The sequence below is a fragment of the Mesocricetus auratus genome, unplaced genomic scaffold, assembly GCF_017639785.1.
Source record: "Mesocricetus auratus isolate SY011 unplaced genomic scaffold, BCM_Maur_2.0 Super-Scaffold_100022, whole genome shotgun sequence".
Classification (NCBI taxonomy): Eukaryota; Metazoa; Chordata; class Mammalia; order Rodentia; family Cricetidae; genus Mesocricetus; species Mesocricetus auratus.
In genome coordinates, this window is record NW_024429203.1 from 1,676,847 (window position 1) to 1,694,570 (window position 17,724).

The window sequence follows — 17,724 nt, forward strand, 5'->3', positions numbered from 1 at the left end:
TTACCTGGCTTTCAGGGTTGTAAGGAGAGGTTCTTTGTCCTGGCAGGGTCCTGCTGCCCTTGAGAGCCCCAAATAAACACACAAGACTTACATTAATTATAAAACGGTTGGCCGGTGGCTTGGTCTTTTTATTGACTGTCTTATTTATTTTTCGGTTTCTCTGTATTGTTTTGGAGGCTGTTGGTCCAGCCGACTGTCTTAATTATTAACCCATTTCTATTAATCTATGTATTTCCACATGGTCTTGGCTTACTGGAGAATGCCTTGTGTGTCCTCTTACTGGGCTCTACGTGATGACTCTGTCTGCCTACATTTCCCAGAAGTCTCATCTTCTAGCCCTACCTATACTTCTGCCTTGCCAGTCAATCAGTGTTTTATTCATCAACCAATAAGAGAAACAAACAGAAGGGCGATCCCCATCAGAGGGTCAAGAGTAACCACACTGCATACTAAATCTGTTATTTAGATAATACACCTAGGGCCAAGATCACACATCCTACTGTAGCCATGCCTTAGACCTTTAGATCTTATGACTTACTAGGGACAGTTTGAACTCTGACCTTGAGTTAAGATGAAGCAGCGCCATCTTACCGGCCCCAACAACCACTCCCCGAAAAGTGCAGTTCCCAGAAACCCGGGTTTTGCTCATAAAATAGTGTGTCCTGAATTCTTAGGAATGAATCCTGAATCCCCAAACTTCACTGGGAAATTAAAAGATCCAAAATGTAGCAAAGTCGAAGAAATGGAACAACTGGAATATTGACTTCTGCCATAAGATGGCAGACGTGTGTGTGTGTGTGTGTGTGTGTGTGTGTGTGTGTGTGTGTGTGTGTGTGTGTGTGTGTAGGTAGGTAGGACCCGAGGAAAAGCACAAGTATGGTGGTGGTGACGTGTAATTCCAGCTCTGGCAGCTCCAGCCAGCAGCTACTCCAGCTGAATTCACCATCTCCAGGCTCAGTGAGAGATCCTATTTCAAAAAATAAGAGACAGAAATGCCTAGTGTCAAACTATGACTCCACATGTACAGGGCAGTGTACCACAGGCTGGAAATGTGGCTTAGAGTGCTCTTCTTGGCAATGGCTTTGGTTTGGGTCTCAGCACCCATACTCAAGTGACTGACAACTGCTTCTAACTCTAGATCCCATGCCCTCTTCTCATCTCATATGCACATAACGGCCAACATACATAAACATAATTAAAAACAGGAGGCTGAGAGGTGGCTCAGCAGTTCAGAACACTTGCTGCTCTTGCAGAGGCCCTAGCTTTCAATTCTCAGCACCACCATGACAGCTTGCAACTGCAACTCCAGTTTCCCGTGATCTGACACCCTCTTCTGGTCTTCTTGGGTCCCGCAGGAATGTAGTGAACAAAACATATGCAGGATAAACACAATATACTTTAAAGTTTGGGGTTGGAGAGATAGTTCCGCCGTTAAGAGGATCTGAGTTTGGTTCCCAGCACCTACTTTGTGGTTCACAGCCATGCAGAATTCCAGTTCTAGGGGATCTGACACTTCTGACTTCTGCGGGCACCAGGCACATTTTGTGGTACACATAAAAATAAAATAAGTATTTAAAAACTTTTAAATGATATGTAAAATTTTTTAAAGATTGATTTATGTAAAATTAATTTTATGTACATGTATGTTTTGCCTGCATGTAAACATGTGCATCATATTTGTGTCTGATCCTAGTGCAGCCCAGAGGAGGATATTAGATTCCTGGAACTGGAGTTACTGATGGTTGTGAGCTGTCTGTCATGCAGGTGCTGGGAACTAAACTCGGGTCCTCTGCAAAGGCAGCAAACACAAAGCCATCTCTCTAGGAGAAATAGAAAAAAATATTTTTAAGTAAAAATAAACCTAGGGTTATAAAAGACTTGCTTAGCTTCATGAGGCTGTAGACTCAGTCCCCGGGAACATTCAGGAACATGCACGAACGAACGAGTGGATTCAGACACCACACTCCCAGCCTTCTATGAGACTCCTCTTCCCCTGCACTGGACTCTTCCAGAGCTGGAATCTGCGGTGCTTCCTAGGATGCAAGTTTTCTCAAGCGCCTAAAAACGCAGGGGTGACGATCACTGACCCATACCACGAGTTGTGGTGCTTCTCCAAGACTATCACAAAATGACAACAGAAGCCAGGAAAAGCTGGGAAGAATTTCTATGACTGAGAGGCACAGCTATCCATCAGAATCAGGACTGAGACCCTAGTAGCCTGTAATTCTAGCAGGAGCGAGACTGAGGCAGGAGGATCACCTCGAGTTTGCGGTCAATTTACGGTTCAGAAACAGCAAAAAAAAAAAAAAAAAAAAAAAAAAAAGGTTGTGGTTCTCTCCTTTCTCTTATTGGAGGGACGAAGTGATATTTATAGCAACCAATGAGAAAATTTTACGGAACTAACTAGTGTCAAGTGACAAACCAATGTTTAAAGATCGATTCTTACACCATTGGCAGGCTGACGTTTCCAGAGACCAATAAGACAACCCAGATGGACCTAGTGAGCAGAGGCCTCCCTATCTGTTTCCGAGACCCCGCCTTCCGGGTGTGACACCCCGGTTTCCACCTCTATTGGCTTTCTCATATTAGTGACAGTTCTTTTACCCAATGAAGTTATGAGACTAGCCCTTCCTCGTGCCTTTTTTACTGGCTCCCATTCTTGAGTGGCAGCATTATGGACCAATTGGAAATAGTGCTAGGGTTTTCGTCTCCTCCCCGGAGGCCGGGCGGGGGAGGTCGCTCGGGTCGGGTGTCGCCTGAGAACCGGATGAGGCGGCGACTGTGAGGCCGAGCCGGGAGCGGGCGTCGCGGCTAAGTGGAGCCCGGACGGGCTGGTGGAGCGAAGCGGGAGGAAGCAACGGCCATAGACACCTCGGAGCCGCGTGTCGTAGCCGGGCCGGGGGAGCCGCTGGGCGGAGGCGGGCACCATGGGCAACCGCGGGATGGAAGAGCTCATCCCGCTGGTTAACAAGCTGCAGGACGCCTTCAGCTCCATCGGCCAGAGCTGCCACCTGGACCTGCCGCAGATCGCCGTGGTGGGCGGCCAGAGCGCCGGCAAGAGTTCGGTGCTCGAGAACTTCGTGGGCCGGTGAGCGAGCGCGCCGGCGGCGGTTCCCAGGCTCCCGCGGGGAGGGCGGGCGGCGGCCTAGGGCGCGGAGGGCGGGCGGGGAATGGCGGAACTGCGGCTCGCGGACGTCGCAGGACCGGTGGCAGTGGGGAAGGTCTGGGGCAAGAACGTCCATGACTTTCTTCAGGGGCTGGAGATGCAGACCTGGGTCCGGAACTGTTCGGTGATAGTGGGTGAGGTTAGGGCAAGATGGGCAATGCAGACCCTTCTTGGTGCACTTGGTCCCAGCTATCACTGGTGAACTCTGACATCGCTATGCCTGTGAACCGGCATAGATCCGCTCCTCTTTTCTGCTACCTGTAAATCTTAGTGTGCTTGCTGCTGAAGCTACACTTACCACCCAGCCACCCCATGGGGGATGACCCCTGGGTCTGTCGGGCTGGTTATTTATCTGGAGCTTTCTCTACCGTCTGGTTCCTAGACAGGCTTCCTACCGGCACCATTTGGTTGTCCCATCTGTCCAGACCTACCCTGAAGTTCACCGTTGTCTGGCTAGCTGTTTAGGGTGACCTCTGGTGTGCAAATGCCCATCTGTGCCCCTTGCTTACTGGAGTTGGCCTCTGCCATCTGAATGGCTGAACTTTAAGGGCCTCTGTTGTTTGGTTCTCTTGGGCCATTGGCTCCTGCCTTCCAAGTGAATCCATTCTATTAGTCTGCCCTGCTGTTCATCACCGCCCAGGCAGCTCTGCCTGTCCTATCTTCTCTGAGTGACAGAAGGTGGTAGTGCTTGGGAAGAAACATTCTTTAGGATTCTTTCCTGGCCCAGGATCCTAGAACCTACTGGCTGGCCCCTAAGCTAAAGCTTCCACGGTTGGAGAGCTCTCCAGACAGCTCTGGGAGCCTCAGCTTGTTCCATCTGTCCAGTGGGCAAATTCCACTTGCAGCTGTTTCTGTGATCCAGGAAGTGAGTGAAGGAGGGATGTTGATTTACTCCTATCCCCTCCCCCCTGCTTCTCACAGAGCACCACTTCTCCATTCCAGGAAGTGTTCCATGTATGATGCTGTGCTGTATGCCTAGTAATAATCTTTGCTTTGCTGTGGACATTATTGTGACTGTGAGTGTCCGTTTGTCCAAGTGTGTGGTGCCACAGTGCCCTTGTGGAGGTCAAAGAACATCATTTTTGTGAAGTCCCTCCTTATTTATGTGGGTCATGGGGATCAAACTCAGGTCATCAGACTTCCATAGCAAGCAAGCCCCCTTTCCCATGGAGCCATATCATTCATTGTCCCTCCATCTGAATGCCATCTGATTGTGTGGCTTTGGAGCCTATCCTGGCACTCGATCTGTAGACAAAAGGCCTTGAACTCACAGAGATCTGCCTGCCTCTGCCTCCTGAGTGCTGGGATTAAATGTGCAACCACTCCCGGCTCCATCTGAAATTTTGAGATGTGGTCTCTCTGAGTCTGAAGCTCACTAGACTGCCTGGTCAGTGAGCTCCAGTGATCTACCTCTCTCTGCCTCACCCTAGCATTGGGTTACACACACACACACACACACACACACACACACACACACACACACACACACACACACACACCCTTTTCTCCTTCCCCCTATTGCATGTTATTGTTGTTGACAATCCTTTGTGGAAGGAGGAGCATGTTTGAATTTGAGGCTAGGGCAGACAGGGCTATATAATGAGACCCAGTCTCAAAAAACAACAGCGACAAAACTCATAAAGGTTGATTGGTGGATGCGCTGGGATGTTGGAAGTTCCGATTTAGGCTAAATTAGATGTATCTGTGGTCTTAGGTACTCAGGAGTCTCAGGTAGGACGAGGTTTGAGTTTACGGTCACCCAGGGTTGTATTGTTAGACCTTATCTCAAAAAAACAAAACAAAACAAAAAGCTGGGAGAGGCTTGTGGTTATAACTCAGGCATAGAGCAGTTGCTTAGCATGAATAAGACCCTGTGGGTTAGTCCTTAGCACCAAACTGATAATAAATATTATTGCCATTTATGTTCTCGTTGATTGTTTCATTTTCAAAGAGACCTTTGTAAGACCGTGGCTTTTAGGTACTGAGTGTTTTTTATGTATATGTACTTAATACATATTTTTAATTAATTTTTTTAGGTACAGTCTCACTCTCTAGACCAGGCTGGTCTTGAACTCACAGGGATCTACCTGCTTCTGCCTCCTGGGTGCTGGGATTAAAGGTGTGCACTATCATTCCTCTATTTTTTTTTTTTTTTGAGATAGTCTCATACTATGGTCCAGGCTGACCTGGAATAGCATGTGACACAAGTTGGCTCCCAGAAGTGTAGTAGTCTTTTCATGCTTCCACTTTCCAAGTGCTAGGGTCACAGGCATGTACTGCCATGCCTGGCATTACATTCTTTTGTTCTAGAATGTCTTAAGGCCCCTGGGCTAACAGGCCCTGCTAAGAGGGGTCTTTGGGTGGGTCCCACTCAATCCTATTCTCTATCTCCTGCTGTGAATTTGACTAAACAGACTCAGAAATGAGAGTCTGTTTCCTTCCTCTGCTGTTCTTGAATGTCCAGCAGGCATCTGGCTAGCACCCAGGAGCAAAGAAGAGAGTGTGCCAAGGGCTTCGACCAACCCAATACCTGGGGACAGCTGGGGCTGCTTCCTGTCTGTGTTGCCTTTGGATTTTGAAGAGTGTGGTATACGTGTGGATGACACAGGTGGCCCAGCCTCTGCAGGGTTTATGTGTAGATTGCTGGTCCTGGGGGCCAAGGACTTGAAATGTACATTAACAAGTTTCACAGGACGTTCAGATTCCTCCAGAGCCAGAAACTACCCAGAAGGTTCTAAAGAGTAATGATAATGGTGTGGAGGTCTGAGGCCCCCAGCACAGGTCTGCCATGATTGACTTTGTGTCTTTAGTCAAGTGAATTGGCCTTTCTGGGCCCCAGGTTCCTCTGCATGTGTCTTTGCACACATCTGAGTGTGATTGTGTGGAGGTCAGAGTATAGCCTCAGGTGTGGTTCCTTAGGAGCCATCTACTTGGTGTTTTTGCTGCATGGTCTCTCACAGAACCTGGGGCTTGTAATTAATCTAGGCTGACTGGCCAGCAAGCCCCAGGGATTCACCTGTCTGGGCCTCCACAGTGCTGGAATGACAAGTGTGCATTGTAATGCCTGGCTTTTTACATGGGTCCCAAAGGTTGAACTCAGGTCTTCATGCTTGGGCAGTAAACCAGCTCCCCAGCACCATAGAATCTTTTTAAAAGCAAACAAACAAACAAGCAAACAAGGACTCTGGCTTTGAAATGACTGTATCAACCTAACCGTGATCACCTGCCTCCACCTCCTGAGTCCTGGCATTGCAGTTTTGCACGACCGTGCTTGGGTTTATGTAGTGCTGGGGACAGAACCCAGAGCTTGTGCATGTAGGTGAAGCAGTCATCCCAAACTATATGTAGTTTGGGCAGTGCAGGGCAGTGCCTGCTGTCAGGTGCTAAGGCTCCAGAAGTTAAAAATAAGTAAGATCAAGACCCTTACCCTGGGGTGAGCTGAGTTAGTGGGTAACTCACTGGGTCGTCTGCCCAGGGCTGCTCCTATCCTTTTGGAAGCGTTTGCATTTGAAGCCTTTGACTAGCCAGCTATGTGCATCAGTCCATAGTTTTGTGGCTCTCAGGAGGGCTTGGTCACTACCTAACCTTTGCTATTTAGCCTTAGGGGTGGCAAAGAGAAGCTAGCTGGATTTTTTTTCTTTTTTTTCCTCATTTGGACAGGAGCTCAGGAAGTTGGGGCTCCAGCCTGGGAAGCTGAGGCTGAGCTCCTTCCTGTGAGTGTTTTGCCTTTCAGAATCTGTCACCTCTATAGGAAATGGGGCTAACATTCCATCTGAGTGTTTCACCTGCTACCTAATGTGGTTACCTAGTGCATGTCATTGCACTAGAGGCACACCTTGTACCTGTCACTGATGCCTTTGGCAAGGGCTGCATCCTACCTCCATAAGACCTATGATCAGGCTGGCAGGATGGCTCAGTGAGTAAAGGGCCTGCCACCAAGTCTGATGGCCGGGGTGGAAGCAGAAAAGCAGGGCCTGTGTGGTGCATCACATACATAGACACTAGCCCAAAGATGAGACATAAATGGGGTGTTTTAAAAAGTGGAGGGTTTTTTTGTTGTTGTTTTGGTTTTTTGAGACAGGGTTTCTCTGTGTAGCTTTGGAGCCTGTCCTGGCACTCTTTAGACCAGGCTGGCCTCAAACTCACAGAGATCCACCTGCCTCTGCCTCCCAGTGCTGGTATTAAAGGTGTGTGCCACCATTGCCTGGCTGTTTTGTTTTATTTTTAAAGGAAAACAAAAAGGGAGTTCAGCTGGCGGTGGTGGTGATCTCTGAGTTCGAGACCAGCCTAGTCTACAGAATGAGTTCCAGGACAGCCTCCAAAGCTACAGAGAACAACAACAAAACCCAAAAACAAACAAAAAAAGGGAGTTCCAGGGCTGTAGCTCAGTGGGTGAGTGCTTAGCTTGAATGAAGTGCTGGATTTTGTAAATCCAAGTGGAGGCAGAAGGATCAGGAGTTCAGGGTATGCTCAGCAGCATAGCTAGTCCTGCTAGCGTGGGCTATGTGAGACCCTGTCTCGCTGAAAAAATCTTCCTGCCCCACTCAGGCGGCTGGGGCAGGAAGATTGCCTGGGCTCTGTACGCAAACCCTGCCTCAGTAAACAGAACTTGAGGGCAGGGGAGGGTAGTTGGGGTGGGGGAGTGATGGCTACAACTCTTTCTTAGGCCGTGAGTGTTCACAGGACAGTGTTTTCCAGTGCTGAGCACAGTTTCCCATGTGCCCAGGGATGTGGCCTTGAGCCAGGTAACCCCCAGCAGAGACAGATAAAAGCACTGGTGCATGTGGTAGCAGGGCTGGGGAATGGAGTGGAGTGACCAGAGCTGTGAGCTAGGATTGCTGTCACAGGGAGTCAGGTGACACCTGACTTTGGTGAAGAGACTGGGAGACGTTGGGAAGGGTGTCCTGAAGACTGGAAAAAGCATCTCAGGACATGGGAATAGCCAGTGTGAAGGCTCTAAGCTGAAAGCTCACCCCAGAGTTCCGGGAGGCTGGGACTGTGAGATGAGCTTAAAAAGAATTGCTGTGCAGCTTGGCACAGGCCACTTCTTTCCTGTGGGGGTGGGGCTGTTTCGGGCGGGGAGGGAAAGTGGCCTGGAGGCACTGTCCCTATCTCACTGGATGCTTGGGTGGGCTGAGGTGCTCTGCTCTCCTGATTGGCAGTTTTCTCTCTATTCTGTTCACTTGGCATCCGGAGGCACTGGCGGCTGTGTGCACAGTTAACATGTGTATGGTTCCTATGCTTGGTGTTGGGTGTGTCTGTGTGCTTGTGGGGATCAGAGGAGAGCTTGAGTACTGCTTTTCTCCTTCCTGTTGGTGTGGGTTCCATGGATCCACCTCAGGTCATCAGGAGCCTTTATCCACTGAGCCATCTCACAAGTGGTTTTTCTTCTGTTTTTAATACAGTGTCTTTGATGTGTCGCTGTGTCCTGTGTGTCCCGTGCTGTCCGTGTCCCATCCCTGGTCTGTGTTGTGTGTCATTTGTCCGTGTCTGTCCCCTCCCCACGCCGTCATGGCAGGCGTGTAACACCAAACTGAACGGAGTTGAGCCTTTTCCAGAGTTGAGTAAGGGCTAGTCACCAAAGAGAACCTCATGCCTCTCCTCGCACTTGTAGTTGCTCAGAGCTGCAGCTGGTCTAGGCTGCGCCAGGTTTGAATACAAATACTGAAATGACAGGCTCCTTGGTTGCTGGGAGAAACTTGGACATCCATCTGCTGAACCCTAATTTACAGGGGAGGGGCCAAGTGCTGGCTGTAATTAGACCCTTATTAAAGTGTCAACGCTTTTGGAGAAAATATAGTCAGTAATGAGCTACTTATCAAGCCTTCTCTGCAGACTGAGCAAATGGAGGACATTGTCATGCCTCCTGAGCCAGGGAACTACTGCTTCCAGGTATATGTGGGGTTCCTGTGAGGTCACCCTCAGCTTCAGCCAGAGACCAGGCCAACACTTTGGTTTCATCAAGTTTCTCTTCATTTTAAGACCTACTTTGTTATTTTATTTATTTATTTATTTATTTATTTATTTATTTATTTATTTATTTATTGGTTTTACGAGACAGGGTTTCTCTGTATTGTTTTGGAGGCTGTCGGTCCAGCCCGGCCTCGAACTCACAGAGATCCGCCTGCCTCTGTCTCCCGAGTGCTGGGATTAAAGGCGTGCACCACCACCGCCCGGCTTGTTATTTTTTTTTAATGTGTGTATGTGTATGCTTTTGTGAGTGCCTTGAAGGCCAGGGGGCGCTGGACCCTCTGGAACTGGGGTTGCAGACAGTTGTGAACTGTTGTGTGGTACTGGGAATTGAACCCTGGTCCTGTGCAAGAGCAGTATGTGCTTGTGACTTATTTCTTCACAGTCATTTCCTTGAACCTTCTCTTGTTTTTTTTTTTTTTTTTTTTTTTTTTGGAGAAAGGGTCTCGTAGCCCAGACAGGCCTGGGATTTCTTAAGTAGCTGAGGATGACCTTGAACTCCTAATCTTCTGTATCCGTGTGTGCTGGAATTTCAGATGTATGCTACCGCTCTGGTTATTCATTGCTGGAATGGAATCCAGGGCTTGCTGCGTGCACATCAACTGAATCACTCCTCCAACTGAGCCCCACCCCAACCCTGGGTGAAGTCTTACTCTGATGTAAAATAGGATTACATGGTTTCCTCAGCTCTTGGAAGACAGTTGCTGCATTTTTACTGCCCTGATTTTCAGATGGGGAAACTGAAGCCAGAGAGAGAGAATGAGTTCATCATGAAGGTCATACTCCTGTAAGGTTGTCAGGTGTGTGTCTGTCAGGCCTTAAGTTGGACCAGGTGTTGGAGGCTTGACAGGGACCTGTACCTAGCTAAATAGAAGATGGGTGAGCAAGTAAGTAAGTAGAGAACATTCTGGAAGGATGAAAAGTGTGGCAGTAGATAACATGGAGTCAGAAATGAGAAACTGGTTTGGGTGTCCACTGTCACATGGATGCCCCTCAGTTGAACTGGAGATTGGTGGGAGGAGATAGCAGGTACAGAGTCCCCCAGCATACACAGACCTGGTTAGCTGATGGCCTAATGCAGATTTGCATAGCCTGGGGCACATGGGACTCAGGACATCCTGTCCACTTTTAATTACCTGAGTAGAGTGGTGACCAGTGACAGACCCTGCCCTTCTTCCAGCTTCATGTGGGCCTCCAGTGTCTGTCTGGAGTCTGTCTGTCCTCAGGCCCCTCTTTGATAGTGGAGTGTGCACGTTGCTCCTAGGCTGCTCCCTTATCTCCACCCTGTGTTTTCTGGGGCTCCGATCACTCTGCTTCTGTGGCTTAGCTAGTGTCCCAGACTGTGATAGCTCACTCATGTAACTGTAGCTTGGAACATCCTGACCACCCTAGCTTGTTACAGAGTGGGGGTGGACTGGGCAACTCTGGGGAGCTGAGGTGACTGTGCCACTGAGAGACAGTAGTGCCCTCAGTGGACTGTTACCCACAGCCTTGATACCATGTGCCTCACTCACCGGGAGCCCCGTGTGTGCTCCACTAGCCAGGAAGGATTCTTTGGCAAAGAACTGTCACGAATGCTGTGCTTGAAGTGGGCATTAGGAGACCAACCTCTTGGCCTTCTCTCATGGGTCTTACCCTGAGGCTTGCTTGTCTGCCTGTAGACCCCTCCCCCAAATGAGAGGGACTTATTCTAGCCTTCCTCGTGAGCCTGGAATAAAGTCTTTGGCTAAGTTGCTATGGACCAGGTCCTGAGTTCTGTCTATGGAGACTGGGTGTTTACAGATAAGGCCAATGCATTCATTGGGTAGGTCAGGGTGACAAAGGGTCTTCAGGTACCTACTTGTAGGATGCAGGAGTGCTGGTCAGAGCATCTTGGAGGAGGCAGCTGTCTTCTTGCTGAGGTAAAGCAGAGGAGTGACTTGCTGACCTGGTGCTTTGTGTCCATGCTGCTGCTTGTCCAACCCATTCTTTTTTGAGCCTTATTTGCTGTACATTGCTCTGTGGCCTATGTGTCGGCCCCTTGGTGACAGACATCAAAGCTCTTTTTGCCTTTGCTCCAGGGTTTCAAATGTGCTTCCTGGTAGGGGCCCTTGCAGAGTGTGGAAGGAAGGGTAGGTGGCTGGTGCAGGCTCTCGGCTCTCACCCGTGGTTGTACGGGCCTGTAGACCTTGGCGCCTCTACCCCTGCTTGTGCCTTCTCTCCCCTGCTCCCTCGCCTTCCACTCCAGCTGAGGGAACCGCCACCTCACGCTCACCCGTGGGCCCCTCTTTCAAGACTGTCTCATGTGTGCCACATGTAAGAGAGTAACCCTGAACTCTGCATTTCATGCCTCCACCTCCGAGTGCTAAGATTACAGGTGCCCACTCCCTTGTCTGTGTGGAGCTGGAGCTGGGACTCAGGGCTTGATGTGTGCTAGGCAGGTACGCTGCCGGCTTGTGGCCAGCCTATCCCCAGTCCTGGTGTTATCATTGTTATGTTGTTATTTGTGTGTGCGTTTGTATGCACCTGTGTGGAGGGGAGTGGTCAGGGCCAGTGATTATTTTCACATTTTAAAATATTATTTTAAGGGCTGGAGATATGGCTCAGAGGTTAAGAGCACTGACTGCTCTTCCAGGGGTCCTGAGTTCAATTCCCAGCAACCACATGGTGGCTCACAACCATCTACAATTCAATCTGGTGTCCGCTTCTGGCATGTAGACAGAACACTGTATATGTAATAAATAAATATTATTTAAATATATATATATATATATATATATATATATTTGGTTTTATGAGACAGGGTTTCTCTGTATTGTTTTGGAGGCTGTCGGTCCAGCCCGGCCTCGAACTCACAGAGATCCGCCTGCCTCTGCCTCCCGAGTGCTGAGATTAAAGGCGTGCGCCACCACCGCCCAGCTATTTTAAAAATATTAGGGCCTGGAGAGATGGCTCAGTGGTTAAGAGCACTGGCTGCTCTTCCAGAGGACCCGGGTTCAATTCCCAGCACCCACATGGCAGCTCATAGCTGTCTGTAATTCTTGTTTCAGGGGAATCTAACACCTTCATATTAATGCAAATAAAATAAAGTTAAATAAGTTATTAAAAATATTTATTCATTTGTTTATTTATTTTTGAGGCAGAGTTTCTGTGTGTAACAGCCCTGGCTGTCCTGGAACTCACTCTCTAGGCCAGGTTGACCTCAAACTCAGAGACCCACCTGCCCCTGTCTCTTTAGTGCTGAGATTAAAGGTGTGCACCACCTTGCCTAACTTATTTTTTTATATATTTATTTATTTATTTTATATGTTTTTTTTTTTTTTGAGACAGGATTTCTTTGTGACTTTGGAGGCTGTCCTGGAACTAGCTCTTGTAGACCAGGCTGGCCTCAAACTCACAGAGATCCTCTGCCTCTGCCTCCTGAGTGCTGGGATTAAAGGTGTGCGCCACCACCTCCCAGCGTGTATGGGTTTTTTATCTATGTTTCATGTGCATGCCTGGTACCCAAGGAGACCAGAAGAGGCCTTTGAATTCCCTGGAATTGGACGTACAATGGTTGTGATCCACCATGAGGTTACTGGGAATTGAGCCCTGGTCCTCTTGAAGAGTAGTCTGTGTTCTTAGACCCTGAGCCATCTCTCCAGACACTTAATTATTATTTTTTGAGACACAGTCTCAAACTGAACCTGGTCTCATTGTCTTGGCCCTTCTTCCTCCTCCTCCTCCTCCTCCTCTTCCTCCAGAATTAGGATTATAGGAATATATCACCATGCCCAGGGTTTCCTCTTGGTTTTGGAAATTGACCCCATGTTTGCAGAGGAAGTGCTTTATCCACAGGGACATCTCCCAGTCTCTGTCATTGTTTTATCGATACAGAGTTTTGCTATGCAGCTCAGACTGGTTTCAGACCTGCAGTCCTCTTGCCTCAGCCTCTTGAGCACTGGAATTACAGGCAGTGCCACTCACCTGGGCTTTCTGCTGTCTTCCCCTGTGGAAATGTTGAGGTGAAGGCTGACTGTGGTCCACAGGTGTGGAAGCAGGGCCATCAGGCTAGCTAGTAGCATCCCCTCTCCCTGGTGAAGGAGGAGGCACCCAGAGACTATCCCAGGGCTGTAGAGCAGGCAGGCATTGTCCTAGCTGGTGTGACACTGCTTGCTGGGTGATACACCCTGGCACAGCCAGGCCAGCCCCACCGAAAGCCCCAGAGGTGGCCTCAGTACACAACTGTCTGTCCTGGCTGTGGGACTTCTGTCTTCTGTACTAATAGATGAGGTCATTCTAGAGTAGTGATTCTCAACCTTCCTACTGACTGCTGCAACCTTTTTTTTCTTTCTTTTTTTTTGGTTTTTATGAGGGTTTCTCTGTATTGTTTTGGAGGCTGTCGGTCCAGCCCGGCCTCGAACTCACAGAGATCCGCCTGCCTCTGCCTCCCAAGTGCTGGGATTAAAGGCGTGCGCCACCACCACCGGCCTGCTGCAACCTTTTAATACAGTTCCTTGTGTTGTGGTGACCCCCAACTATAAAATTATGTTTTGTCATTACCTCATAACTGTAATTTTGTTGTTGTAAATATCTGATATACATAATATCTGGCATGCAATCCCTGTGAAAGGGTCATTCAACCCCCAGATCACAGCCCATAGGTTGAGGATTGCTGTTCTAGAGGATAGGAGCTTTCTGGCCTGGGATGCTTGCCCCGGTAGTCCTAACAGCAGGCAACCTGCTAGTGGCAAGGCTGGCCTTGAATTCCTAATCCCTCTGCTTCCATGCATCAGTGCTGGCACTGCAGGTGTGCGCCTCTGTGCTGAGTAGGGATGCATGCTGCTAAGATCTCGGGGGCTGCCAGGTGAAACCAAGCAGAAAGCTAGATCAGGAGACGGTGACGTGTGCCTGGAGCCCCACTCAGCTCAGTCGGCATGTGGTTTAGGTCCCTATTGTCATCATTTTGCAGTGCTGATGTCCCACTCAACCAAGCGGAAGCCTAGCTTCTGCATCCTCTGCCTAGGTGACTCTGCTATTATGTATACAGTGTTCTGCCTGCATGTATGCCTGCAGGTCAGAAGAGGGCACCAGATCTCATGACAGATGGCTGAGAGCCACCATGTGGTTGCTGGGAATTGAACTCAGGACCTCTGGCTGACCAGTCAGTGTTCTTAACCTCTGAGCCATCTCTCCAGCCCCTAGGAATAGGTTGTTTTCTAGGGGTCTGTCACTGGCATGAAAAGGGTCTCATCACCATTGCTAGCCTCAAACTAAGCTAAGTACGTAGCTGAGCTGGGTTTACTCTTCTGTGCTCTTGCCTTCACCTCCCTGTGCTGAGATGGTCGGCAGACTTGTCACCAGGCCTGGCTGCTTTTTCTCCACTCCAACAACTTGCTTCAGCCTCAAGTGCTGGGAATTGCAGGCTTGTACCACCACAGTCGTCCCTAGGTGAATAAAAAATTGTGACAGTTTCATATAATCCAGGCTAGCTTCAAACTTCTCATCTTCCTGCCTCTACTTTCTAAGTGCTAGGATAACAGACATGGACCACAATTCCTGGTTGATGTGGTGCTGGGGATGGAATCCAGGGCTTCATGCATCCCGAAGTCTGGTTTGGTTGAGACAGGATCTTTCTTTGTAGCCCAGGGTTGCCTGGACTCCTGCTCCTCTTGCATGCTGGAATTATAGACATGACCGTCATACCAGCTTGAAATATTCTCATGGTGCTGGGGACTGCTTCGAGGGTGCCACCACAGTCACCTCTTAGGCCTTAAGGGTACAGAAGACATATTTATTGAGGTTGTTTGAAACAGGGTTCCTCCCCAGTGTAGCCTGTCTGTGTGTAGACCACGCTGGCTTTAAACTCAAGAGATCTGCTGGCCCCTGCTTCCCAAGTGCTCTGAGTAAAGGCTTGTGCCACCCTGCCAGCTACAGAAGGGTTACAAGGTTAAGTCAGAGAGAGGCTGGCCAGGTGACTCAGTGGGGTAAAGATGCTTCCTGCCAAGCCTGATGACCTGAGTTGGATCTCTGAGACCTGTATAGTGGAAGAAGAGAGCAGACTCTGAGTTGTCCTCTAACTCCATGGGCCATGGCAATCCTGCCTCCAAACAAGTCAATAAAATGTAATTTTAAAGTTGGTCAATGGGCCTTTAATCCCAGCATTTGGGATGCAGAGTCAGGCAGATCTTTGTGAGTTTGAGCCCAACCCGGTCTACAGAGCAAGTTCTAGAACAGCCAGGTCTACACAGAGAAACCCTGTCTAAAACAAAACAACAACAAAAAGGTAACTTAAAAATATATAGAACAGGTTGCTCACGTTGAGACCATTACTATCACTGTTGATGGAAGTCACCTGTACATGGCTGCCATCACCCTGTCACCCTTCCTTCTGACAAAGGATCACATATCTAGCTGCCTCACTTCTTGGATCTCCAGGCTGTCAGTCTTTCCTAGTTTCTCATGACCTTGGATTTTGATAGAACATGAACAACAGTAACTTATTTTGGCTTATCTAGGTTTTCTCACAGTTGACTGTGAGTTCCTTCATTTTGGGTAAGAAAGTTCCTTAGGTCCCCTTTATCCATTCTCTAGGGCTTCACGATGTCAACAAGCAAGACATGTTACCAGGGAGATGGCTGTGGTTTCCTGTTGAGCATGGCATCTGTCATTTCCCTACTTGAAAGTCACTGTTTTTGCTTTTCCACAATCTATCCTCTGTAAATGTTCAAACCATAAAGATTTTATGTGTGAGGATGCATGTGTATGTGTGGGTGCTTGTCTGTGGAGGCCAAAGATTGATGTCAAGTCTCTCATGAATACTGTGGAAGAGTCTTTCACTTAAACACGGTTTGTCTAAATCTGCTCATCTGACTAGCCTGCATTTGTGTTCCGGGGATCTCCTGACTCTTTTTTTTTTTTTTTAAACTTATTTATTTATTATGTATACAGCGTCTGTCTGTATCCCTGCAGGCCAGGAGAGGGCACCAGATCTCATTACAGATGGTTGTGAGCCACCATGTGGTTGCTGGGAATTGAACTCAGTCCTCTGGAAGAACAGCCAACGTTCTTTTTTTTTTTGGGGGGGGGGTTTCGAGACAGGGTTTCTCTGTGCCTTTGTATTATTTTGGAGGCTGTCCTGGCACTTGCTCTGTAGACCAGGCTGGCCTCGAACTCACAGAGATCCGCCTGCCTCTGCCTCCCGAGTGCTGGGATGAAAGGCGTGTGCCTCCAACGCCCAGCCAGCCAATGTTCTTAACCTCTGAGCCATTTCTCCAGCCCCGAACCCCTGACTCTTATTCACAAACACTGGGTTTTAGGCAGGGAACACATCTGTGGAGTTTGTGTCAGGACTAGGCATCTGGACTTTGGTTGCAGGGTAAGTGCTTTGCCTTAGATTTTACTCAGGCTGGGGATGCAACCCATGTCCTCATTATAGCTAGATAAGGCCTCTGCCACCCAACCAGGCTCTCAGCCCCCGGTGTGTGTGTGTGTGTGTGTGTGTGTGTGTGTGTGTGTGTGAGAGAGAGAGAGAGAGAGAGAGAGAGAGACAGAGACAGAGACAGAGACAGAGACAGAGACAGAGACAGAGACAGAGACAGAGACAGAGATTGAGATTCTAGGCAGGGGCCCTACCACTGAGCTGGGCCCTTAGCACCTCATTGCAGGGGATTCTAGACAGGAGTTGCACCATTAAAAAATACCCCTAGTTTCTCACTGATAGATTCCAGGCAAGTGTCCTCCTGCTGAGTCAGTTTTCCAGCCCCTGATCAGGGGGTGGAGGAAACTACTGCAGGCAGAGGTTCAATACTGAGCCACTCCTCCAGCCCCTCATTGGTATTCTAGATAGGAGCTATTCTGTTGAAGCACATTTCCTAGCTGTCTGTTGCATTTTTGCATAGATTATAAAGTGTAAGTTGAGGGTTGTTTTGGGTTCAGTTTTCTGTTGCATTGGATGGCCTGTGTCAGATGGCCGCGGTCTTCCATGGATGCTGCTGGAGCACTGCCCAGTGGTTCCCACATCTGCCCAAGCCACATCTGTTATGTGACTGTTGCTGTCTGCTCAGTGTTGAAATCAGGCACTGTAAGCACTCTTTGTTCTTTTTCTCAATTGTTTGGATGCTCTTGGCTCTTTAAATACTAATTTTATTTGTTTCTGTTTGTTGTTTTGGAAATCTTACTTTGTTGCTCACACTGGCCTGGAACTTGAGCCCCTCTGCTTCAAGCTTGGTATTAGAGCATGCAGCACCATGCCCAGCTCTAAATGTCCATTTCACAGGCAGCTGTGGATTGATTTATTTATTTACTGTTTATTTTGTTTTTCATAACAGGGTTTCTCTGTGTAGCCTTGGCTGTCTGACACTCACTCTGTAGACCAGGCTATCTTCAAATTCACAGAGATCCACATGCCACTAGTGGCTTTATTTATTTTTGTCAAGCTCTCCCTAAGCAACCCTGGTTGTCCTGGAACTAGTTTGTAATCGAGACTGGCCTCAACGTCAGCTTCTGAGTGCTGGGATTGAAGCTGTGGGCATTCACCCCCAGCTATTTTGTGGGTTTCTACCAAACACTAAACGGTAAGGCTGAAGCTCAGTGATGCAGTTCTAGTCAAGCAGAAGTCCATCTCTAAC

General features: G+C 48.7%; 1 protein-coding gene across 10 annotated transcripts in view; it reads left to right on the top strand.

Moving 5' to 3' along the window:
- Positions 1–2,754: 2,754 nt before the first annotated feature.
- Dnm2 (dynamin 2) overlaps positions 2,755–17,724 on the top strand; it is an 84,139-nt gene continuing 69,169 nt past the window's right edge. For 7 of the 10 annotated variants that reach the window (XM_040730123.1, XM_040730125.1, XM_040730117.1 and 4 more), the window contains exon 1: positions 2,756–3,088. In XM_040730123.1, the coding sequence (XP_040586057.1) occupies positions 2,928–3,088 (161 nt within the window). In that variant the 5' untranslated portion in view covers positions 2,756–2,927. Of the gene's footprint in view, positions 3,089–17,724 lie in introns of all 10 variants that reach the window. The other 3 variants (XM_040730124.1, XM_040730126.1, XM_040730120.1) reach the window with 1 other exon arrangement.